This window comes from Solanum stenotomum, chromosome 11 (assembly GCF_019186545.1).
Source record: "Solanum stenotomum isolate F172 chromosome 11, ASM1918654v1, whole genome shotgun sequence".
Classification (NCBI taxonomy): Eukaryota; Viridiplantae; Streptophyta; class Magnoliopsida; order Solanales; family Solanaceae; genus Solanum; species Solanum stenotomum.
The window spans coordinates 52,905,064-52,925,106 of record NC_064292.1 but is presented as its reverse complement, the minus strand read 5'-3'; the positions used below and the strand labels follow the sequence as shown (position 1 = coordinate 52,925,106).

The 20,043-nt window shown below is 34.3% G+C and overlaps 2 protein-coding genes across 4 annotated transcripts; both read right to left on the bottom strand.

Moving 5' to 3' along the window:
• Nucleotides 1-311: 311 nt before the first annotated feature.
• Nucleotides 312-7,079, bottom strand: LOC125845609 (U11/U12 small nuclear ribonucleoprotein 25 kDa protein). 3 transcript variants are annotated; one of them, XM_049525162.1, is made up of 9 exons: nt 6,977-7,079; nt 5,842-6,136; nt 4,970-4,998; nt 4,138-4,204; nt 3,874-3,931; nt 2,488-2,700; nt 2,283-2,388; nt 1,545-1,644; nt 312-805 (listed from the first exon to the last, which is right to left on the bottom strand). In XM_049525162.1, the coding sequence occupies exons 2-9, from the start codon at nt 6,100-6,102 to the stop codon at nt 698-700; spliced, it is 942 nt and encodes a 313-aa protein (XP_049381119.1). In that variant the 5' UTR covers nt 6,103-6,136; nt 6,977-7,079; the 3' UTR covers nt 312-697. The 3 variants fall into 3 exon arrangements, with proteins under 3 accessions (XP_049381119.1, XP_049381117.1, XP_049381118.1); XM_049525160.1 differs by having other exon boundaries at nt 313-805; nt 2,488-2,703; XM_049525161.1 differs by having other exon boundaries at nt 313-805; nt 2,488-2,703; nt 6,973-7,059.
• Nucleotides 7,080-10,356: 3,277 nt separating this feature from the next.
• On the bottom strand, nt 10,357-19,894 carry LOC125845181 (beta-glucosidase 42). Its single transcript, XM_049524626.1, has 13 exons — nt 19,616-19,894; nt 16,481-16,547; nt 16,351-16,409; nt 15,751-15,826; nt 15,077-15,151; nt 14,809-14,896; nt 14,124-14,349; nt 13,778-13,893; nt 12,629-12,843; nt 12,465-12,499; nt 12,283-12,385; nt 11,438-11,546; nt 10,357-10,669 (listed from the first exon to the last, which is right to left on the bottom strand). The coding sequence occupies exons 1-13, from the start codon at nt 19,763-19,765 to the stop codon at nt 10,474-10,476; spliced, it is 1,515 nt and encodes a 504-aa protein (XP_049380583.1). The 5' UTR covers nt 19,766-19,894; the 3' UTR covers nt 10,357-10,473.
• Nucleotides 19,895-20,043: the final 149 nt, after the last annotated feature.

Genomic DNA, 20,043 nt, shown 5'->3' with positions numbered 1-20,043 from the left:
GGGCAAACATACAACTAGCCCTTTTTAACTGAATAATCGAAGTTCACAGAGTTTTTAAAGTTGTGTCGTTTTAATATCAAATTTCAAACATCTGGGTCTCAAGTTTTAGGAGGTTTTAAACTATAAGAGAACAGCATATCAGTGTAATTCTACGAGTGAGGTGTAGGGAGGGTAGTGTAATTCTGTGAGTGAGGTCTAGAGTGAGGTGTAGGGAGGGTAGTGTAATTCTGTGAGTGAGGTCTAGGGAGGGTGATGTGTACAAAGTTTTATCCCTTCTAGCACTAAGTTGATGATCAAATAGACACTGATTATACATTTATTTAGATCTAATGATTTGTTCATATAGATGTTTACAATAGTTAAGGCCAAGTTTGGAAAAAAGTAACTTTCTGTTAAAGTGTTACATCAACTCCCAAACCCTTTCTTGGGTAGTTCTCCTAGCTATAAGTAAAAAACTAGACAGTTGAACAATGGCAACAAATACACCTCAACACCATCGAGTAGAGATTGGCTATATGAATGTATGTTAGCCATTTCACTACATTAAGCTCAACTCGAAGCTAGGTAGTTGAGTATTTAACATAATGTGAGAGAGAGCAAAAGGCGCCTAGGCTTGATTTTCTCCTCAACTTTGCAACACATTTGCTATTACAACCATGGTTCTGTAGTTTCTGTATGCAGCAATATAATCCCTGATTCAGTCTGTTGTACGACCCTTTTTGCTTAGTCCATGAAAGAATCTATGTTTTCTCCTCTTTGAATGCCTCTTAAAGGCCCTCGAGATGACATAGGGAATGAATTGCACCTGCCAAACTTCTTGAGTTAGACGAGAAAAAGTCAAGAATCATATGAGACCTTACAGTTGCCCAACATAAAACGGAGTTCCAACTTTCAACTACTTTAGAATGCCTATATTCAAAAAGTTAAACATAATGCTCTTTTGGAGGAAGAGCCACATCTCCAGTCTAACCATTTGATATGATCTTGTACTACTTTTGAAGACAGAAAAGGAAGACCCTTGAACACAGAATATATCAGGAATTACGAAACTCAAATATAAATTCAGGACAATATATAGAACAAAAGGCCAACTGCTACAATCAATCTACAGCACAAGAAATCACAATGATCTGCAGGACAAGCAATAAAACCCTCAAAATTCAACATCTCTTTAAGAAAATGAGTAATCTAGTTCCTCTTTTAGGATTTATACTAAACTGTAGTTTTCAATAAAGAGTTCTTTCTTCAACTTGATCATTTAAGAATATTAAGCTGGATGTTATGATCAGACTACTAAAATATGTATTCCCTTTGATCACGAAGAAATCCCCGAGGGTCAGTGGCATATCATACAAAACCAGTAGATAATGGACATGTCCCTCGATCCTTCTCCACTCAAATACAAGGCATTGATTCAAGCCTGTAATATGTGCCTACCCCATACATTGCACGACGTTCTCTTACTACTAGACCAAATCCCTGGCGGCAACAGACTACTTTGGTAATGCAATAGCGATATGAATGTGAGCATCAAAGTAAAGTACCTGAGCATTGTTCCTAATGCCGTAGTCCTGAAGTTTAGCAGTATCATCTAGTAACTTCTCATTGTGGAATAAAAGGCAAAAATTTGACCAGACATGCCTCCTGCATATCAACAGAAATACACATTCAAGCTAACAAAAGCGGGAAGAGAATAAATGATAGCAGTTTACAAGCTCAATATGAGTATCATCAAGCTATAGTTCAAGTGACCACCTTGTACAAGATCTAGTGGTGCTACCCGAAGACTCCATGCCAACCATTAGACTCAAGGTAATTATTGTTAAAATTATAGTTTAACTTATACAGACTAAAAGTTCAATCAAAGTTTTGGCTAGCATACACTTGAATGTCAAGTGAGCTAAAGAGATGCAACGACATTTTTCGTGTGCCAACAAATTCAATTTTTGAGCAGCACCATATCATCATTCTGATTTCTGAGGCTACCTTCAATCTAATCTTCGTGACAAATTGCTGATTTAGCAAATTTCGATCTCTCCCTTAATCTATTGCTGTTTCAACTTTTACACTCTTCTTTTTGCTTCTGACAACTGAACATATTTACCCTCTTACAGTAAGTGCCAATAATTATATTTTGGCTTTCGAGTTTCAACATTTCACTTTTCGGTTACGAAGAGTTAAAATTCTCATGTATCCAAAAGAATGCTATGATGAAAGGAAAACATGAGCTAACTCTAAGAGCACAAAGTCACAATAGTCCTGTAGCATTTCAAGCAACATACCAAGAGATGTGCCGATGACCCATCTTAGATTGCTCGGTGTCATCAATCCTTTTCCGAACAGCTTGTTTCAAGTCTTTAACTGTTGTGGAATTCATCACTGTCACATCTTCATTGAAAGGAAGAAAATTAATGGATGTAATTGTTTATTCTTGTTCATTAAAACCAGGAACAAAGTTTGCAACTAAGAACACTGAGACGTAAGTACCAAAGGAGCTGCCATCCAATTTGAGGACAGAGATACGCATGGCACTCCCAAGTTCCAAGCTGATAAGGGTGTCCACATCCGTCAGAGTTGGGGTTTTTGGTATATCAGCAAGCACAGGATCGTTGAGGAGAGCAACCAGTGTTGAATGAAGTCTTGCCTTCTTCATGTCGCTACTATATTCCAGTGAAATGTTGGTTTCCTCCTTTCTTCCCTCTGCTGGTAAAGATATGTTTGGATCAGCCAATATCCTATAAGAATCAATAGGCATACACCAGCATGGACAAAAACTAGAGAATGCAAGTCCATCTAGAAACTTCTATAAGTTACTATGGGAGCTAAGAGAGAGCAGAAAAAGTCCATACACCTCTACTCTACCTAGTACTCCCTCTGTACTTCACCCTCGTAATTCTCACCTAATATCTTCCAAGTATCAAACAGAATATAACCCAGGTAGCTTTATCATATGGCTTGTATTATGCCCATCACAAGTACAGAGAAACCATTTGGTTCTGTGCACGCACACATATGTTTGTGTGGGAGAGAGGGGAGTTAATATCTATATATATATATATATATATATATATTGAACAGAGAAAAAGAGATTTCTCATGTGAATTCATTTCACGATGGACTAGGGACGTGTACTAATCCATCTCGGAAACCTCCTGAAACAAAAAAAAAAAGAATGAAATATTGACATTAGTTCAAGCTTCGGTTAAGCAACTATTGGGTGTAGAATAGGTATGTGCAGCCAAACATAGACCGCTCACTAGAACTGGCCTCCTATAAACATCTTTTCTTCATCAAAATTGATCTCCTTTCTTATAGTTGAAACTTGTTAAGAACATAAAAGAAAGTAAAATATGATGATCTAAAAGAAGTGATGGGCAAAGCCACAACGAAAGACCGTAGTCTCATGATATCTTAGCAAAATATCTCTGATCGTTAGAACAAACATGAACCTATGGGGCAATATCCCAAAAAAAAAAGAAAAAAATCAAAATGGATCTACCTGGTCTTATGGACAGTATTTGAGAATTAAGCATTTCAGAAATTTTCTAAAGAAATGAATAGTAATTTCTAATTCTCTGTCAGTGATAGGTTCTTGGACTTTGCATGATTTTGCAACTCAGTTTCCTCTTCCTAGCCCTCCCAAAAGAAACAAACAAATAAATAAATATATATATATATATATATATATATATATATATATATATATATATAGATAGATAGATAGATATGTGTGTCTGTGTGCATAAGTATATAAAATGTGTATATAGACGCAACTTTTTTTATTTAAGAAAGAGAACTGTACAAGAATAGAAGACCCTGAGGAAAGTGAAGATTTCTTTGGGATATGAAGCTAAAAGGAAATGCAGTTACTACCTGTGAGTTGTTTAGATTCTGTAGGAAGATCTCCGGACATCTCTAACAATGCCATTTGCTGCATAACAGTGATTTAAGCAACTTAGTCTATGAAGTTTAGGGACAATATAGGAGCATATAATCCACCTCGCAGAAAACTTAATTTAAAAATCTAAACAGCTGAAATGGCAAAAAGAAATCAAACTGTGCTGCAACTTTCTAGACCTAACAGAAGGATAAGACTTTATTGAAAATAGCATCATAACAATGGGAAAATCATTATACCTCCTCTTTAGCTTCCAGGTCCTTTTCATCTGCCTTCATTTTAGCCATGCTAACATCTCTGTCCTTCCTGCTAGGCAAGTAATGAGTGACTCAAAAAATTGGTAAAGGTGCTCATATATGCTGATAAAAAAAAGGGATACTTATTGCACATTCAAAAGGTAGATGTAGCCATTCTCACACACACTGAATAAGTTTGAAAACAATTGATAATGCCACTCAGGCATCCAGAGAACAGTAAGCAGTCTCCAAGAGATGTCATCACTTATAGTTATGGGCATTGCATAGAAAGATAAAACCTGCCTATTTTGCATGACTACAGGTCTACTCTGTTGCACTTTCCTTTCTTTTCTTATTTGAAGGAAAATGTGCTCCTTTGTTCATCATAACATAATGATACAGTAGAGGATCAGCAATAATGGAAGAATTTATGCATTAGAAATAGTCACAACAGAAACTCGATAGATACGCTTCCTTGAGATAATAACTGCAATGGAGTTGTTGCAATTTCCTTCTTCTCAGGTTAAGAAATAGGTGGTTGTTCAATGAAAGGCAAATATCTGAAAGAAGATGTAAAAGCTGCCTATCATAAGATTTGGCAGTCAATGAAATTAAGGTACTGCTTTCAGCTAATTGGAGCTATCCCTCTACTGAAGAGACAAAAAAACCTTGATAACTTCATGCCATATTCTAAGTATGATCATGCTTCATTTATTCTTGCCAAAGAGATTTCCTGATTCTCAGCCTGATGACTAGGTATGAAAAAGGAAAGGAAGTTTATGGACATGTACTGACAAGAAGAGTTAAAAGAACCAAAGCTCCATCAGAGGTTTACCGGTTTTCAGAATCTGTTGGGTCGAACACCTGAGATAAGGATGGAATAGTAATTAAGTTATTTTTCCAGCGTGAAAGAGGAAAAATATGAAAAATGCATTTGGAAGTACAACATTTTCTAGCTAAAATTGAAAGAACAATATGCTAGGATTCTGACATCCGTTTCATTTTTATGATCTTCAAGAACAAGCAAAGGAAGCGAACAACTGTTGGTTACAAGGTTCAAGAAAAGATGGGACATTCACCAATTTAAAAAAAGAAAAGATGGATATTCAATCACTTACTAAGGTATTATAACTTTCTATCTTATTTCACCGTTGTAAATCGCTGTCTACTATTCCTTTCCCCATCGTTCTCATCTGACTCCTCTTTCAGATTTTAGAGATATTGAGTTTTTACTTTCTTCAGCATTCTCACCGACACATTAGTCAAGTTTCTTATATTCTCTTGTTTGCAAGGTAGCAATTTCAAGGCAACGCAAGCTCCAACATCCGTCAATTCCTTCCTAATGCTTGTTATCTATTTGCAGATGTCATCCCCAAAGACCATCTTCTTTTTGGGTGTGTCTGAGGCCAAGTTCAATTAGGTTGTCTCAAATAATATAAATGAGATTCATACTGTTATCTTCTTTCAACGCTTTACTTAATTTTCTTAATATCCAGCTCCTTACAATTTCCATCTTCTACTTAATTATTCAACGCCTTAGATCTTCAATTCTCAAACTCCACGATATGGCAGCCTATGCCAAACTTTAGTCTAATCAATCTATTAACAATTCTCTAATATTGTCCAATAGAATAATAGGAAACAGCAAGTTGAAAAAATTAAAAAATAATACTCCACTGTAAAAAGGTATTATTAGTAATGAAGCACCTCATTTTGTCTTTCTGTGTCAACACTAAAATTTGAACTGGGTCTGTGATGAGCCATTCTTTGATGATCTGAAGCCGAATAAGAGTAATCACGTCTTGGCCTAGGAGACCTATGCTCAATTACATCTCTTCCTGACCTTCGTTCTCTTTTTTCAGATGACAATTCTCTATCCAAAACCCTCTCCTTAGACCGATGCCTGTGCCTCTGTTTAGAGGGAGACCTGTCCCTACTACTGGAAGAATTCGTCTCATGATGCCCCATCAGAATCACACACTTATACAACCAACGTATTTATCTGCCGCAAATCAAATACACCAGAAAAAGGAAAAAATGCCAATTATTAAAAACAAGTAAAATTTATCAGAGCATCAGAGGTTGAAACTTACATATAAAAAATCAGCTTAAAGATTTCAGCTTGAGAGTTTTTTAGCACTGCCATAATATGTTAGGAATCAGCACTAATCCCAATCACCTATTTCAGCAATCAGGGAAAGATCTAGGGTATAACTTACACGTCAACCCGAACCCAATAGCTTTAGTCCAAACTTTCTTAAGAAATCTATTGAATATGTACAAATTATTAATATAGAACTCACTAACTTAAAAGAACTAGAATCCCGAACCCTCCCGCGGAGACAAAAAACAGTAGGTAATTCTTCTTATCTGTCCTAATCTTTCCTAATCTTGGTGAGCAAAGTTACCTAGTACCTGATAGTGGCACCTATCCTACCTATCCGTGGAATTAGTCAAGTTGTGTGAAAGCTGACCCAGACACCACGGTCATAAAAAAAAAAAAACTAGAATCCTGAACCCATAACCTTCAAACCCTAGCTCCAACTTTACATCAATTTGGTAATGAAAAAACAATATAAGAACAATAATTATACTAAAAACTTCTGCAATTGAAAATCATGGGGTTCTATACACCGCAGTAGAAAATGGGAAAAGTGAAAGCAGCAATAACAAACAGTTACAGTGATTGCCCACATCAAATGCACCATAAAAGGCATCAAAACAAAGCCAATTTTTAAACAAATCGCAAATTTTATCAGATTATCAAAGTTAAAACCTGCATAAACACCATTTGCTTAAAAAAAATCATCTAATTTGGAGTTTTTAGTATATATATACTTACTGGGCTGATGAAAATTTTCTGGAACTGAAAATCATGCGCTTCGAATAGGAGCAGAAATAGCTGTTCAAAGAGTAAAATATTTTACACAAAAAGTATGAGAGATAATTAGTTTTTGGAATTAGTTCATTCTATGTTTGGTTGAGATAAAATTACGAAATAATTTATTTCAAGATTAATTATTCAGAGATTATAATATTATTTTGGGAACTTTCGCAAATAGCCACTATAATAAACTTAATTATGCTATGTAGTTATGGATTGAATATTTACGGGTTGTCGCTCCAGTTTAAGCTGCCTCGTTTGTATAGTTCGCGAATTTGTATAATTCGCAGGTTTGTATACCTCGCGATACATTTGTATAATTCAATTATTTTTGTATAAACTCGAAATAACAATTTTATACAATTACAAACATCATAAGCGTAAACAGTTATACAAATTATATTATACAAATTATATTATACAAATTCCGAGTTATACAAACGTGTGAATTATACAAAACTAAAAAGCTGAGTCGCGTAGTTATAGCTAAAAGTATGTCGCGAATTGTAATTAAGGCAAACTATAAATATATTAACTAATTAACTAGTATATGTTTGGAATAACAATCTTTAATGTCTATGATAGTTTTTTTGTGTTGCACAATTTAAATTTTGATGAGACTTACGTGGTATATTTTTAGTTTAGGAACAAGATTTATCATAGATTAATTTGGGCTAAATATTAATCCAAATTTTGATGAATTAAATTAATAAATAAACGAGTCAATAATTAAAACTTAATCAGATTATGATTTCATAGGCTATTTTGTCATCTCTAATCGTGAACAACACAATCTTACCAATCCACATATCGATATATACTACACATTATAATTCTAACAATTTAATTTATTCGAAAGCATCAACATATCGGGCTATTGATAAACTTGATAGATATAAAATTAACTAGACGGCGAAATAGAAGTACATTCTTCCCAAAGTTTGTCACTATTTTTCCAAATTTCAGTTGTATTCACTCCCTTCATCTCAGGACTGAGAAGAGTAGATTTCATAATTGCATTATGACATTTTATTCCCAGTGCGAGAAGTTGAGCGCAACACTCTTCCACATCACTATACTTTCCACTATCCAAAATTCTGTTAAATATAATTATCCCACAATCATCCGATATGTTTTGCAAACATTCCTCCACTTGTCCAGGATACGGCTCAGGTGTCGATGCTTCATTATGATTATAATATTCATTAGGAAATGTATAATACAAAGAAGAATCATATAAATCTAAATCATCTAAATTTTCATCGTGATTGTGATTATAATAATCTTCTTCTCGAATGGCTAATGTTATTGGTGTAAACAAGGAAATTACCATTGCAATTGCAACAATCTCTATAACTCTCATCAATATAATTGCCATTTTTTTTATTGAAAAATATAAGAATGGAGAAGAAATATAATGGTTAATTTATAAGTATATTTTTATATAATAAAAAAGGTAAATGAATTAATGAAGCAACATATAGTAACGTTTTAAAATTGGAGATGGCAAATAAATGTGTAATTAATTTTCCTTCACTCTTGAAATAAATTCAGATCATCTTTTAGAAACAAAAAAAGAACAATAAAGACTATTTATGTTCATCTATAGTATTAATCTGTTACAACAAAAATATGATCGTCTGGAATTGCATTAATTGAAATCTGCAATAAATAAAACTAAACAAAGTTTATAATAATAATTAAAAAACAATGTTTGAATTTGATCAGAAATATTTTTTTCAGAATTAATGCGGGGCGGGGCAGGTTGCAGCTTTAGTAGTATTTTTTTTTTCAAAACTGATTTTTGTTCTTAAAAAAATTATATTGTTCATGTGCATGACTTAAATATATTTTAGTTTAATTTTCACACACTTTAATTACCAAAAATATATTAGAAATTTGGATTAAACAACTTAAGTATTTATATTAATAAATAAAGTTTTTTATGATAGCATCCAATATAATGTATTATAAACAAATGGTTCACATCTTATTAAGTAGAATTAATTTATACTTTTATAAATAATAATAATAATAATAATAATATTACTATTTAAACTTACATGTTTACTATCTTTTAATTTTGTGTATGCATTTATATTTAACATATTTTATTAAAGGGAAAAATGACGAATATACTCCTGAACTATTGTAACTGGTACGTTGATTACCTTTGTCATGCTTTTGGGATACTAGTGCCCCTGCCGTCCAAAAACTAGAACATATATACCCTTTATACTAACGAGTATACACGTGTCATAATCTTATCCACCGACACGACATTTATTAAATGTCGGATCGACGGATAAGATTGTGCCACGTGTCCCTATTTAGTCTTCCGTTAGAGTTAAGGGCATATATGCTCTAGTTTTTGGACGGAAGGGGCACCAATGTCCCAAAAGCTTGACGAAGGATATCTGCATACCATTTATGATAGTTCGGAGTATATTTATCATTTTACCCTTTATTAAAATATTAGCTTCTTTCTAGACATTTTTTATTGGATAAGTTTTCGATTGATGCATCAAAAAGGAAATGGATAGATTTAATTTAATTTTGGCCAAAGTTATTGTGGAGTTGGAACTCCAAGTTATACTTTTCATCTGCAAGGAGCACTTTCACTTCTATTTCTTTGTTTTACAAGCTACCTAAAACAAAGGAAGAACCATTACTTGTTATTTATTATTGTTTTCAATAATTTATTATAGTATATGTTAATTGTGTTTCGATAAATCACATTGTTTTATTGTTGTTTTTGCCATCTTCTAGTAATTATTGTTATTTTTGCTCTCTTCTGTTTTATTGTTGGTGATAAGATACTCAAACCCCACTTATTGGGATTTCAATGAGTTTGTAGTTGTAATCCAATCATGGTTAGGTTAATGTACAATGGCTAACTATAAATAGGAAAAAGTTTACATGTAGTATAAATGGTGATTTTATTTCATTGAAAAATTTACAGTTTGATGTACGTGTGCCTTAGCCTGGCAAAGAAGTAACCTGTGAAAAGGCTTGTTTTTTCAGTCACAGTCCATACAAGTTCATAGGCATTAACAGAGAAAAACATTACACATAATTACATCAATCAGAAACTAATTGGAAGGGGAAGATCCTCATCGCGTCATCGTCAATCAGACATAGAGTTAACCCTTGAATGCTACACTTTATCCAGAACTTATTAAATGACATACTGAGCAGAAACGCGTAGACTTATCTCAAGAAACTTGTAATTTCTTAGGATTGTTGATCCATACAAAAATCTGTTTGACAGTGAGTTCAGAGACTCCATATACCAGACACCTTGAGCCAAACAAGAAAAGTCATGATTACACCTATCATACAAGAAAGATAGAAAAGTTTTCCATGTAAAAAGCCTTAAAAGCAGTATACAAAGAGTCGGTAGAAAAAGAAAAGATGAAAATATAAGCTGCTAACTTCATAACACAAGAAATTGGTTAATCTTCTTTCCCATGTTTTACTTGTCCACCTTTTAAGAATCTCATGAACCAGTAAGCAGAAGATTTCAGATGTCGGGTTAGCCCATTCTTGAAGTCCACATATGTCAGACCGAAGCGTTTTGTATAACCAAGATTCCATTCAAAGTTATCCAGCAATGACCACGCAAAATAACCCCTTACATTAGCACCATCCCTGTTGAGACAAATGTAGGTCTCTGTTAATATGTAGAGTGTAGGCAAAGGCATCGCCATCCAGTCAAATGGTAATAAAAAACACAACATTTGATTGATCCCGTAAGAGTGGAATCATGCAGCCAGCAGATATTGACAAATGTTCATGAATTTATGATGTCAATGCAAAAATATCATGCATAAAAAGTTTGAGCCCTCCTTGTATGTTATACCAGTCATTTGTTGTGCTAAAAGTATCATGCATAACTACTTTTTACTTTCAACACCCCGAAGAGCAGGGGACGCCAACTGTTTCCGGAAACAAGAGTTTAAGATGAGACAAGAGTAGGAGATCACAGGTTCAACCGTTCAAGTGGGTTGAGCATCCTGAGGTCTCGGGTTCAAATCCCAGCAGAGAACAAAACACTAGGTGATTTCTTCCCATTTATTCTGGCATTGGTGGACGGTGTTATTTGGTACCTGGTGCTGGTAGGAGGTGGCAGGCACCACGGTTATCAAACAAAAGAAGATCTCATATTTGGCGAAGCTTTCCTATCAATATCTAAAATTCTAAAACTGAATGGGGAATGAACTAGAATATTTTAAGAGGCAAATTATTCCTACAATTTGAATTGACAAATAGAAGTTTGAATGAATGCAGCCAAGATAATATGCAAAAGAATGAGCTACTAAGATCTGACAGGAATCAACGATAATTGTAATGCATGTTGATGCCGATACATGCTTATAACACGAGGGCTATGAAACACAGGTTTGTGAGAATACTCACAAGATTGCCTGATGAATAGCAGCAAGGTACGCCTTGAAGTAAGTAACTCTTAATTTATCATCCAACATCTCATGGAGAGGAGATATGTCATCATCTTCATCATCCATACCTAAACATGAAAAGTGAAGTTACAAGAGAAAAAAACTGAATTGGGTTATCACTTGGTACAAATAATTATAGTCATCAAATTGTTAGTAATAAATCGAAAATGAAAGTATATTTAACTCATGTCGCACGGTTACTTTAACAGTTGGAAAATTAGTTTATCAGGGAAGCTCAAATAGAAGCTCTTCATGTTTACAAGGTGCTTTCAGGCCTTCATTCTTGAGACATTGTCAAAAGCTATCAAGTGTCGAAGAGAACAACAATTTATTTCACTACACAGTTTTGACCTCATAGAAAATCGTTGGTGCAGGTTAGGCCATAGACATTTGGATTGTCCAAACAGGGACCATTGCTTCCCCAAAACAAGAATGACAACGAAAGTGCTCTTAGCATAATCTAAAGTGCTGCATTCAGCAGAAAATCATACTCAAGTTCATTATGTATGCAAGCAAGGAAGGATTATGCAGAATGCCAAAACCACTAGAATGGAGATAATTGTCATATTTTCTAATAAATCATTTTCCTTCAAAAGAACTTCCAATTTTAAGCGAATGGAAATTTCTAAGTGAAACATTTTTTCACATATAGGCAAAAGTAGTATAAACATGATTTTTTTCCCATACACATATATATAGAGTAGGCGTTGTCTTAACTTAGACAAGTTGGACGACCTCCGAATTTCAAGCAAAGAGACCAACAAAAACCTTAGTACTACACCCGTGAAAAGCAGAAGGCATTACCATTCTCAGTGATATACACTGGTGGATTGTCATATGTCTCTGCAATGTAATTTAGAACTTTCCGAATTCCCCAAGGAACTACATAAAGCCATGATGATGCCGCCTGCACGAAGTTTAACATTTTCAGTATACGATGTCTGATATATACATCCAAGGAACTGGAAAAGAGAGACCACGCATACTTTCTCACCGATCACCTCTCCTCCTTCCCATTCAGCTATGACGAACAGGGAAAGTAACAAAACAAAAAGAAAAAAGGAAACATGAGTCAACTTAGGAAAGCACTCACATATTTATGGTCTAGAAAAATCTAACAAATGACAAAAGTTGTTAAGGTCTCGCATACCAATTATCTCTACATCCTGTATCTTATAGAAGTCATTCCCTTCAACACTATTTGCTGCATGACCAACAAATCTTGAAGTATAGTGATTCAGACCAATGAAGTCCAACGAATGTTTTAGCAACTCCCTGTCTTGCTGTGAAAATTTTGGAAGCCTATCTCCAAGTCTTTCACGCATGCTTTCAGGATAATCTCCAAAAAATATTGGATCCAGGTACCTGTTAGAATGTTTGTGAAGAAATTACAAAAATCTAAAACATAAAAGAGAAAGTTGACTGGTGATACCTTATATTGATTATATACATGCTTTATAAGAAAATATATACAAGATTTTCAGATAGATACATAGAAAATTAGAAGTAACAAGGTCTAGAGCCTCAAGAAGGTTAATTTAATATAATTGGATAAAGTCGTTTCAAAGAAAATCTGAATCAAACTTAGTAACAACTCACAATAAAGAGGTGAGGGTGACCTTTTATCCTAATGCCTTGATGGTAGAGTCCAGAATTTCATAGATTTAAAGCAAAAAATTTATTTCCCCAACTAAATGATTCACTAAAATGATGATAAACAGATTAATGTGGCTCGTGATCAAATTTTTCAGTCTAAGGGAAATATGTTAGGCCTTTTTGGGGTAATTTTCTTGGTAAGTAAGTGAAATATGTCAGGCTTTCAGCTGCTCGACTTAAGATGAAAGATGAAGACTCAAATACATTCTCTCTTAAACAATCAATCACAATTCTTTATTAATAGGACCTCCTTAACAAAATAATTATTGTTAACCAAGTCGTTAGTGTTTAGCGCCTCATGCAACAGACAATAGCTTTCAGGGTGATGAGATTATAGGTTTCTCTCTTCGTCCAATATGTACTACCTATTCTATCCGATATCTGGACCATCACTGAGATACATTTTTTATGACCGATTGGGCTTATAGCTTGTTGTTGGGTCATTCTGCTTTAAGTTACCCTCCCTTATAACCAATGGCGGAGCCACATGTATCCAATGGGTGTCGCCCCTTACTGAAAAATTATCCTGTATAGGTAATTAAGAAAAATTTGTTATGTATATATACTATTTGTTAAATAATCCTAGTTCTGCCACTGCTTACAACATGAACTCTTGGCTGACTAACACAGATATAACAAGTACCATCCAAGCTGAAAATCAAGGCGCCTTGTTGCAGCAGCTTTGTCCTCTAAATTATCCGATAAAGGCTCAGGCCATTCACAATCCACCACCAGGCCTATTTCCCCTCCTTGCTCATCCTGTAAATATAGAACCGCCAATATTATCACCAATGACAAAGCAGAAAAGCTCCATCCCAACTTCTGAGGGAGCATAAATCGGGACAGAATAACGTAGAAAAGAACGTAATCACAGAAACTTTAACTACAACAGTTAAAGCCCAAATATCAGTGAGAGATAACTCTGACTGGAAGAATTTCCATCAACGTTTTTAAAGAAACAAGAGTAATTCTCAAACTGTAAGAGCTACCTTAAATTTATTCCTATAAATGGAAACAGCTTCGGCATGTGCCAACAACTGATTGTGTGCTACCAAGAATGGTTCAGTAGAAGAACTTTCACTTCTTCCAGGGGCATGTATACCGGTACAATATCCATTTACAGCAGTCTGAAGAGGTTCATTAATTGTAATCCACCTCTTCACTTTATTGCCAAAGCTACCAAAGCAAGTCTCTGCATAGATGGCAAAATATTTTCTATATATTTGCCGCAAAAATCCAAGTTGATTGTTAGGAGGTGATTATCGACAAAGTATTCCACAAGTTACCTGGATAAACAAACTTTAATTGCAGCTTAAATGAAAATGAAAAAGCCTGCCTTCTTCAGAAAGAAATCTCAACATTTAATATCACTTCAGAAACCTATAACTAACATAGGTCAATTAAACCAAAAGGCACAATCAGACGTAGAGAACCCATGAATGCTACACTTTATCCAGAACATGGTTTAAAATCGCATTACCGGACATTCACTTTACAACATTTTCAGCAAACCGAGACATTAGTGTCCCATCGGATATAATAATACCAAAAATCGTGCTCAAAAAGTTATGATACATACTTAGAATTCCATATGCACCACACACTCTATTATAAGCACCAAAAAAATCTGTAACGTGTTGATTAACAGAGAAAAATTGAAGGATTGGAGCTTACACAGTTTGTTCATCTAACCAGCCTCCACAAGATTCCTCAAGATTCAAAGGGAGATCCCAATGATACAATGTTATACAAGGCTCAATGCCTGGAAAAACATGGCAGAAATTCATCATTGAAGAACAAAAAAAGGAAATGCTTAATCAGTATAAAACCTTCACTTCATTGTTATGTTTACAGAGAAGAAGCAGCTAGCAGATTTTTGTACATAAAACCAAAGGCTACGTATTATTGCTTTAACATGAAGAATGAACGGATAACATCTTACCCCTCTCAAGTAGTGCATCAATAATATCATTGTAGTACTTTATGCCTTCATGGTTGATTTTGGTACCCAAACCATCTGTACATAGGCGAAGAAACCCTATAAAAATCTGAAACATATTGCAGTGGCTAAGGAACCGCTAACTACAAACATAAGATCCGAGTTGGAGCCAGTCATTAAGGTCATGTAGTGGCTAAATGTAGGTATGTTAAATTGAAGTAAACTAAAAGATGGGATAGCACATATTTAGCACAAAATTGAAGTGCACTAACTTGCAAAAAAATAAAATCATAAGGTAAATAATATTATTAGCAGTGGAAAGAAAAATTACCATATACAAGACGTATACCAAAGAGCAGAGAAACTACATCAGAACATGATTCTCTACAAAAGCCATTCAATCCTCTATACAAGTCGGAATATTCAGGTGCACCAAAAAGCAATCAAAGAAAAAAGGCTATTCCTTAAAGCTGTGTTTACTTGGGAGAGCAGTTGATATTAACAGAGATCGCTCACAACCAAAAATGAAAAAGCACGAAATTTGCACTGTTCGACTGAACATAAAATTTAAGAAAGAAAAGAAAAAGGCTTTCTGAAACTTGCAATCTAGTGACTGAAACTTTGCACAACTGACTCGCAAACCACCATTATCAAACACACAATGAAAAGCTTCATACCAGGAAAGATGCGACTCCACGATATTGAAAAACGATAAGCCTTAAATCCCAGCTTGGATATGAGATCAATATCTTCCTGTATTTTAAAAGAACAAAATTAAACCAAAAAAAAAAGGAAAAATCACTCTGCCATGAATAAGAACAAAGTATATCAACAAAAGCAATAGTAAAACACAAGGTATTTATCTTTTTGGACACCAAGGCAAACATAAGGCCCAAAAGAAAGTTAAATTTTCCAATCCCAATTCCAAATTATATTCTTTATTAAGTAATAAAATTGACAAAAAATACAACATATTCCGTGTAATCCCAAAAGTGGGGTCTGAGGAGGGTGGTGTGTACGCAGCCTTACCTCTACCTTATGAAGTTAGACAGGTTGTTTCCGATAGACCATCAGCTCAAGTAAAGCATATCAAAATCAGTAAGAAAAGGAAATACAATAGTAAAAAGAAGAAAAAGCCATGCAGAAATTAATGGAGTAAAGGACACTAGCAACAAAAGATAATACGACAACCAAAGCAAAGGAAGAAACAAGTAATAAAAATCGAAGAATAAGATAATAGGAGAGTACTAATAATGATAACGAGAAGTAGATTGTACCTTGTAGCGATGGTACTGATCTACAGTCACATCCCCAGTGCGTCCATCACATATTTTGCCTAAACAAAAACTTCAACAAAACATCCACCAGAAAAAGGAGAAAAAACAAAAAGCAAAGAGAGTTAACTACCTTGAGTATGTGAAAAGGAATCCCATATGCTAGGACCCTTTCCTCCCTCTTTGCTTCCACCTTCAACCTTTTCCCATATACCAAAATTCCCCAAAAAAATAAGAAATATTACAAAGGAGAGATAAAACAAAACATTAGTCCAAAAAAAATGATAAGAGAAGCATAGGCGAATCCAAAGATTCAAGTTTTATGGGTCCAACCTCTAAAATTTCTAGCATTAAGCTCTCGTTTGGCCATAGATTTTAAAGAAGAAGCTTAAAACTTGAAAATTTAAGTTTCTAAAATTTTTAATTTTTGATATTTGAAGTTCTATTTCGACATGCATTTTACAAAGTTTCATGATTGGAAGTACCAAAAAATGGCCAAACAAATATTTGAATACAAATTTTTAAAAACTACAGCAATTTATGTAGCACCTTCTCTTTTTAGTTTGTAACCAAAACAATGTCACTTTTCTATGATTATATCCAATGTTGATGTCACGACCCAAAAATGGATGTGATGGCACTCGTCTTAACCCACCAAGACAAGTCAGCCTAAAACTCAACCATTACAATAAAATGCGGAAATTTTTATAATAAACTCAAATATACCCCCAAAATCTGGTTGTCACGTGTACAAGCCTCTAAAGTATTACAATTGAATCAAAAGAAAAATACAAGTCTCATATGACATTGTTTCTAGAGTAGAACAAAATCATAAATAGGAGTAAGAAGGATCGTTGAGAAGACAAACAACTACCTCACAAATCTCCCAGAAGCCTCGGAAAAGAAGAGAATAACAAGTACCACAAAAATCCAGGCTCGTAACCTACAAAAATTTGTAGAAGCAAGGGGTGAGTACCAAACCACACGGTACTCAGCAAGTAAACCTCTAAACACGAGCTAAGGGGATAGAATACAAGTACTCCTTACACCCCAACCGAACCTTCACAACTACAATCTGTATAAAACCAGCCCAACCTAACAGTTCACAATTTACAAAGCACATAGCTCAACACAACACTCTAACAATTTCATATCCTCAACAACAACAATAGTTTCATATCCTCAACAACAACACTCTAACAATTGCATATCTTCAACAACAAGCTCAATATTCATCAGTCACAAGTTCCATAGAAAGGCACTCACAAGATCAGCAACTCACAAGATCAAGTTCACCAATAATAAAGAAGTGCAATGCAATGAAATGCAATGTCAAGTATAGTGATGCATGTCTGACCTAATGATACACACCCGCTGTCTCTCAGTCCGGGACCCATGGGGGACATATCTGTCCATGCATCCATCGCGGCGCGCGATACGACCCTCGATAATAGTAACCATCGCGGCGCGCGATACGTCCCTCGAAATATAGTATCCGTCGCGGCGCGCGACACGTCCCTCGAAATATAGTATCCATCGCGGCGCGCGATACGTCCCTCGAAATGGTACATCCTCTTTATTTTCTTTTTCTTTCTCAATGCACATAACATTTGTCACAACCATGTCTCAGAACAATGCAAATGACATGTTCACACAAATAATGAAGAGATGACCATTTTCATAACATTGTACAATTCACAACAACACAATCAGGATACAACATCAACAATGATTCAACAAACCTTTCAAACAATCCTCAACACATCACACAAACAATTGATCACATTGCCTTTTATTATCCCTTTCTCATCATTAGAATTAATCAATGTGGACAAGTCAACCCATCACTAAGCCTCATTACCCTAAACACATATTACAAGGAAATACATGAATTTCATACACTTAACAAGGGTTTAGAAATCCACTTGCCTGAATCAAATAAGAATTTACTCCGAGACTTGAGCCTTCCCCTTTCATTGAACTTCCAACTCAAAGCAATCTATTCACATTGATAATCACAATAAGATTTTGAAACTAAGAACACCCACATTACTTTCTGTCTAGACTAGACCCAAAAATTCGCTCAAATCTATAATCAAATTCCTAATCTTGATGCCAAACGTCAATTAACATGTCAACTCTTTCAATTTTCTCCAAATTTCAAGTCCAAGGTTAAGTTTCAATTTCTCCGAATATCATAAATCTAATGATATTCATATAATACTATTTAACTAGATATATCAATACAACAAAACGTACATAATACTATCATAGCTATAAAGAAGATCCAACAATTTTTAAACCACGAGAAATAATATTAAAACCATTAAAATCTGCATAATATCACTTAAAACTTGTCTGAAGTTATCCCTCCCAATGATTGGCTAATCACTGCCAATGATTGGCTATCATAAGCCTCATAATCATTAGCATATTATTATCCCTCCATTGGTTAGATGCTCTTAGGTTTTATTTCTTTTTCTATTATTAATATTTTTTTCAACCCAACCTTAAATTGCCGTATGCATATTTGAACATGTAAATTTGCTAGCAGTTCAAATTATTTTCCTACCCCACTAAATAATATAGTATAATTGATTTCATACACCATTATCAATCAAAGTTGTGAACAAATCTTTACCTGAATTTGAACCTTTCGGTTTAACGTCGGCCGCCTTTTTGTTCTCACTGCACCACGGTTCTTTCTTTCCCGGAAATTTCTTTTATCCCTTATTAAATAAATTCTGATTTACAAATATTTAACCCTTTCTACTTAAATTCAGTTTTTATATATGGGCCAAGTTAAATAGGGTATTAAATTATGAACTTGGCCCATTAAACCACCAACTAAATAAATTAATTATTTAATAATTATCAGTAAATTAAATACATGTAGTTATCGAATAGTTCAAATTTTCCAAACCAACTTCACCGACTTAATCAGAAATGACTCAGGATAACTATCGGGAGGAATAAAATAGTAATTTCTAAAAATGACCTTTTGGGTCATTACAGTTGATTTCAGATCATAAATTTCAAAAGTCATAATTTTTTTCAGGCTTGTGTTAAGTCAAACAGTATCACATAAATTGATGACTTATTTCAAGTCAAACCGTATCACGTAAATTGATATGGCCTTGTGTCAAGTCAGACAGTACCACGTAAATTGATATGAAAGAAGTATTATTTCTTGCAGTTTCAGTAAACTTCTTCACATAAGTATTGAATTCAGATAAACTCGAAACTATCTAGAAGCATAGAAGAAAACCTGATAAGCAGAAGTGGCGACACCAAATACGAAGTGGGAAGGAAAATCAGCACGAGATAGATGGTGTTTAGAGTTGTAAATATTGTTCCATTCTTCTTCTACATTTTTCTTCTTCTCTAAACCCATTAATCTTCTTGAATTAGCTTCCATTAGAGTTCTGGGTTTAGTTCTAATGGATGAAAAAGTCCCCAAAAACTGTAAGCAAAAAAGAAAAAAAAACTATAGGGAGAATATCGGTGGAGTATTGTCTTAATTCAATTTGAAACTTTTATAGCTGAACTAAGTTTGTGTGCTAATTGAACACTTCAGTGATAAAGTGTTTTAGTAGGATATCTTTTATTCAAATTTCATAAAAAAAAAAAGTAATGTTTTTATTTATCTATTAGTTAGTTAGGTCAATAACAAAAATATGTTATTTTCCTTTTATT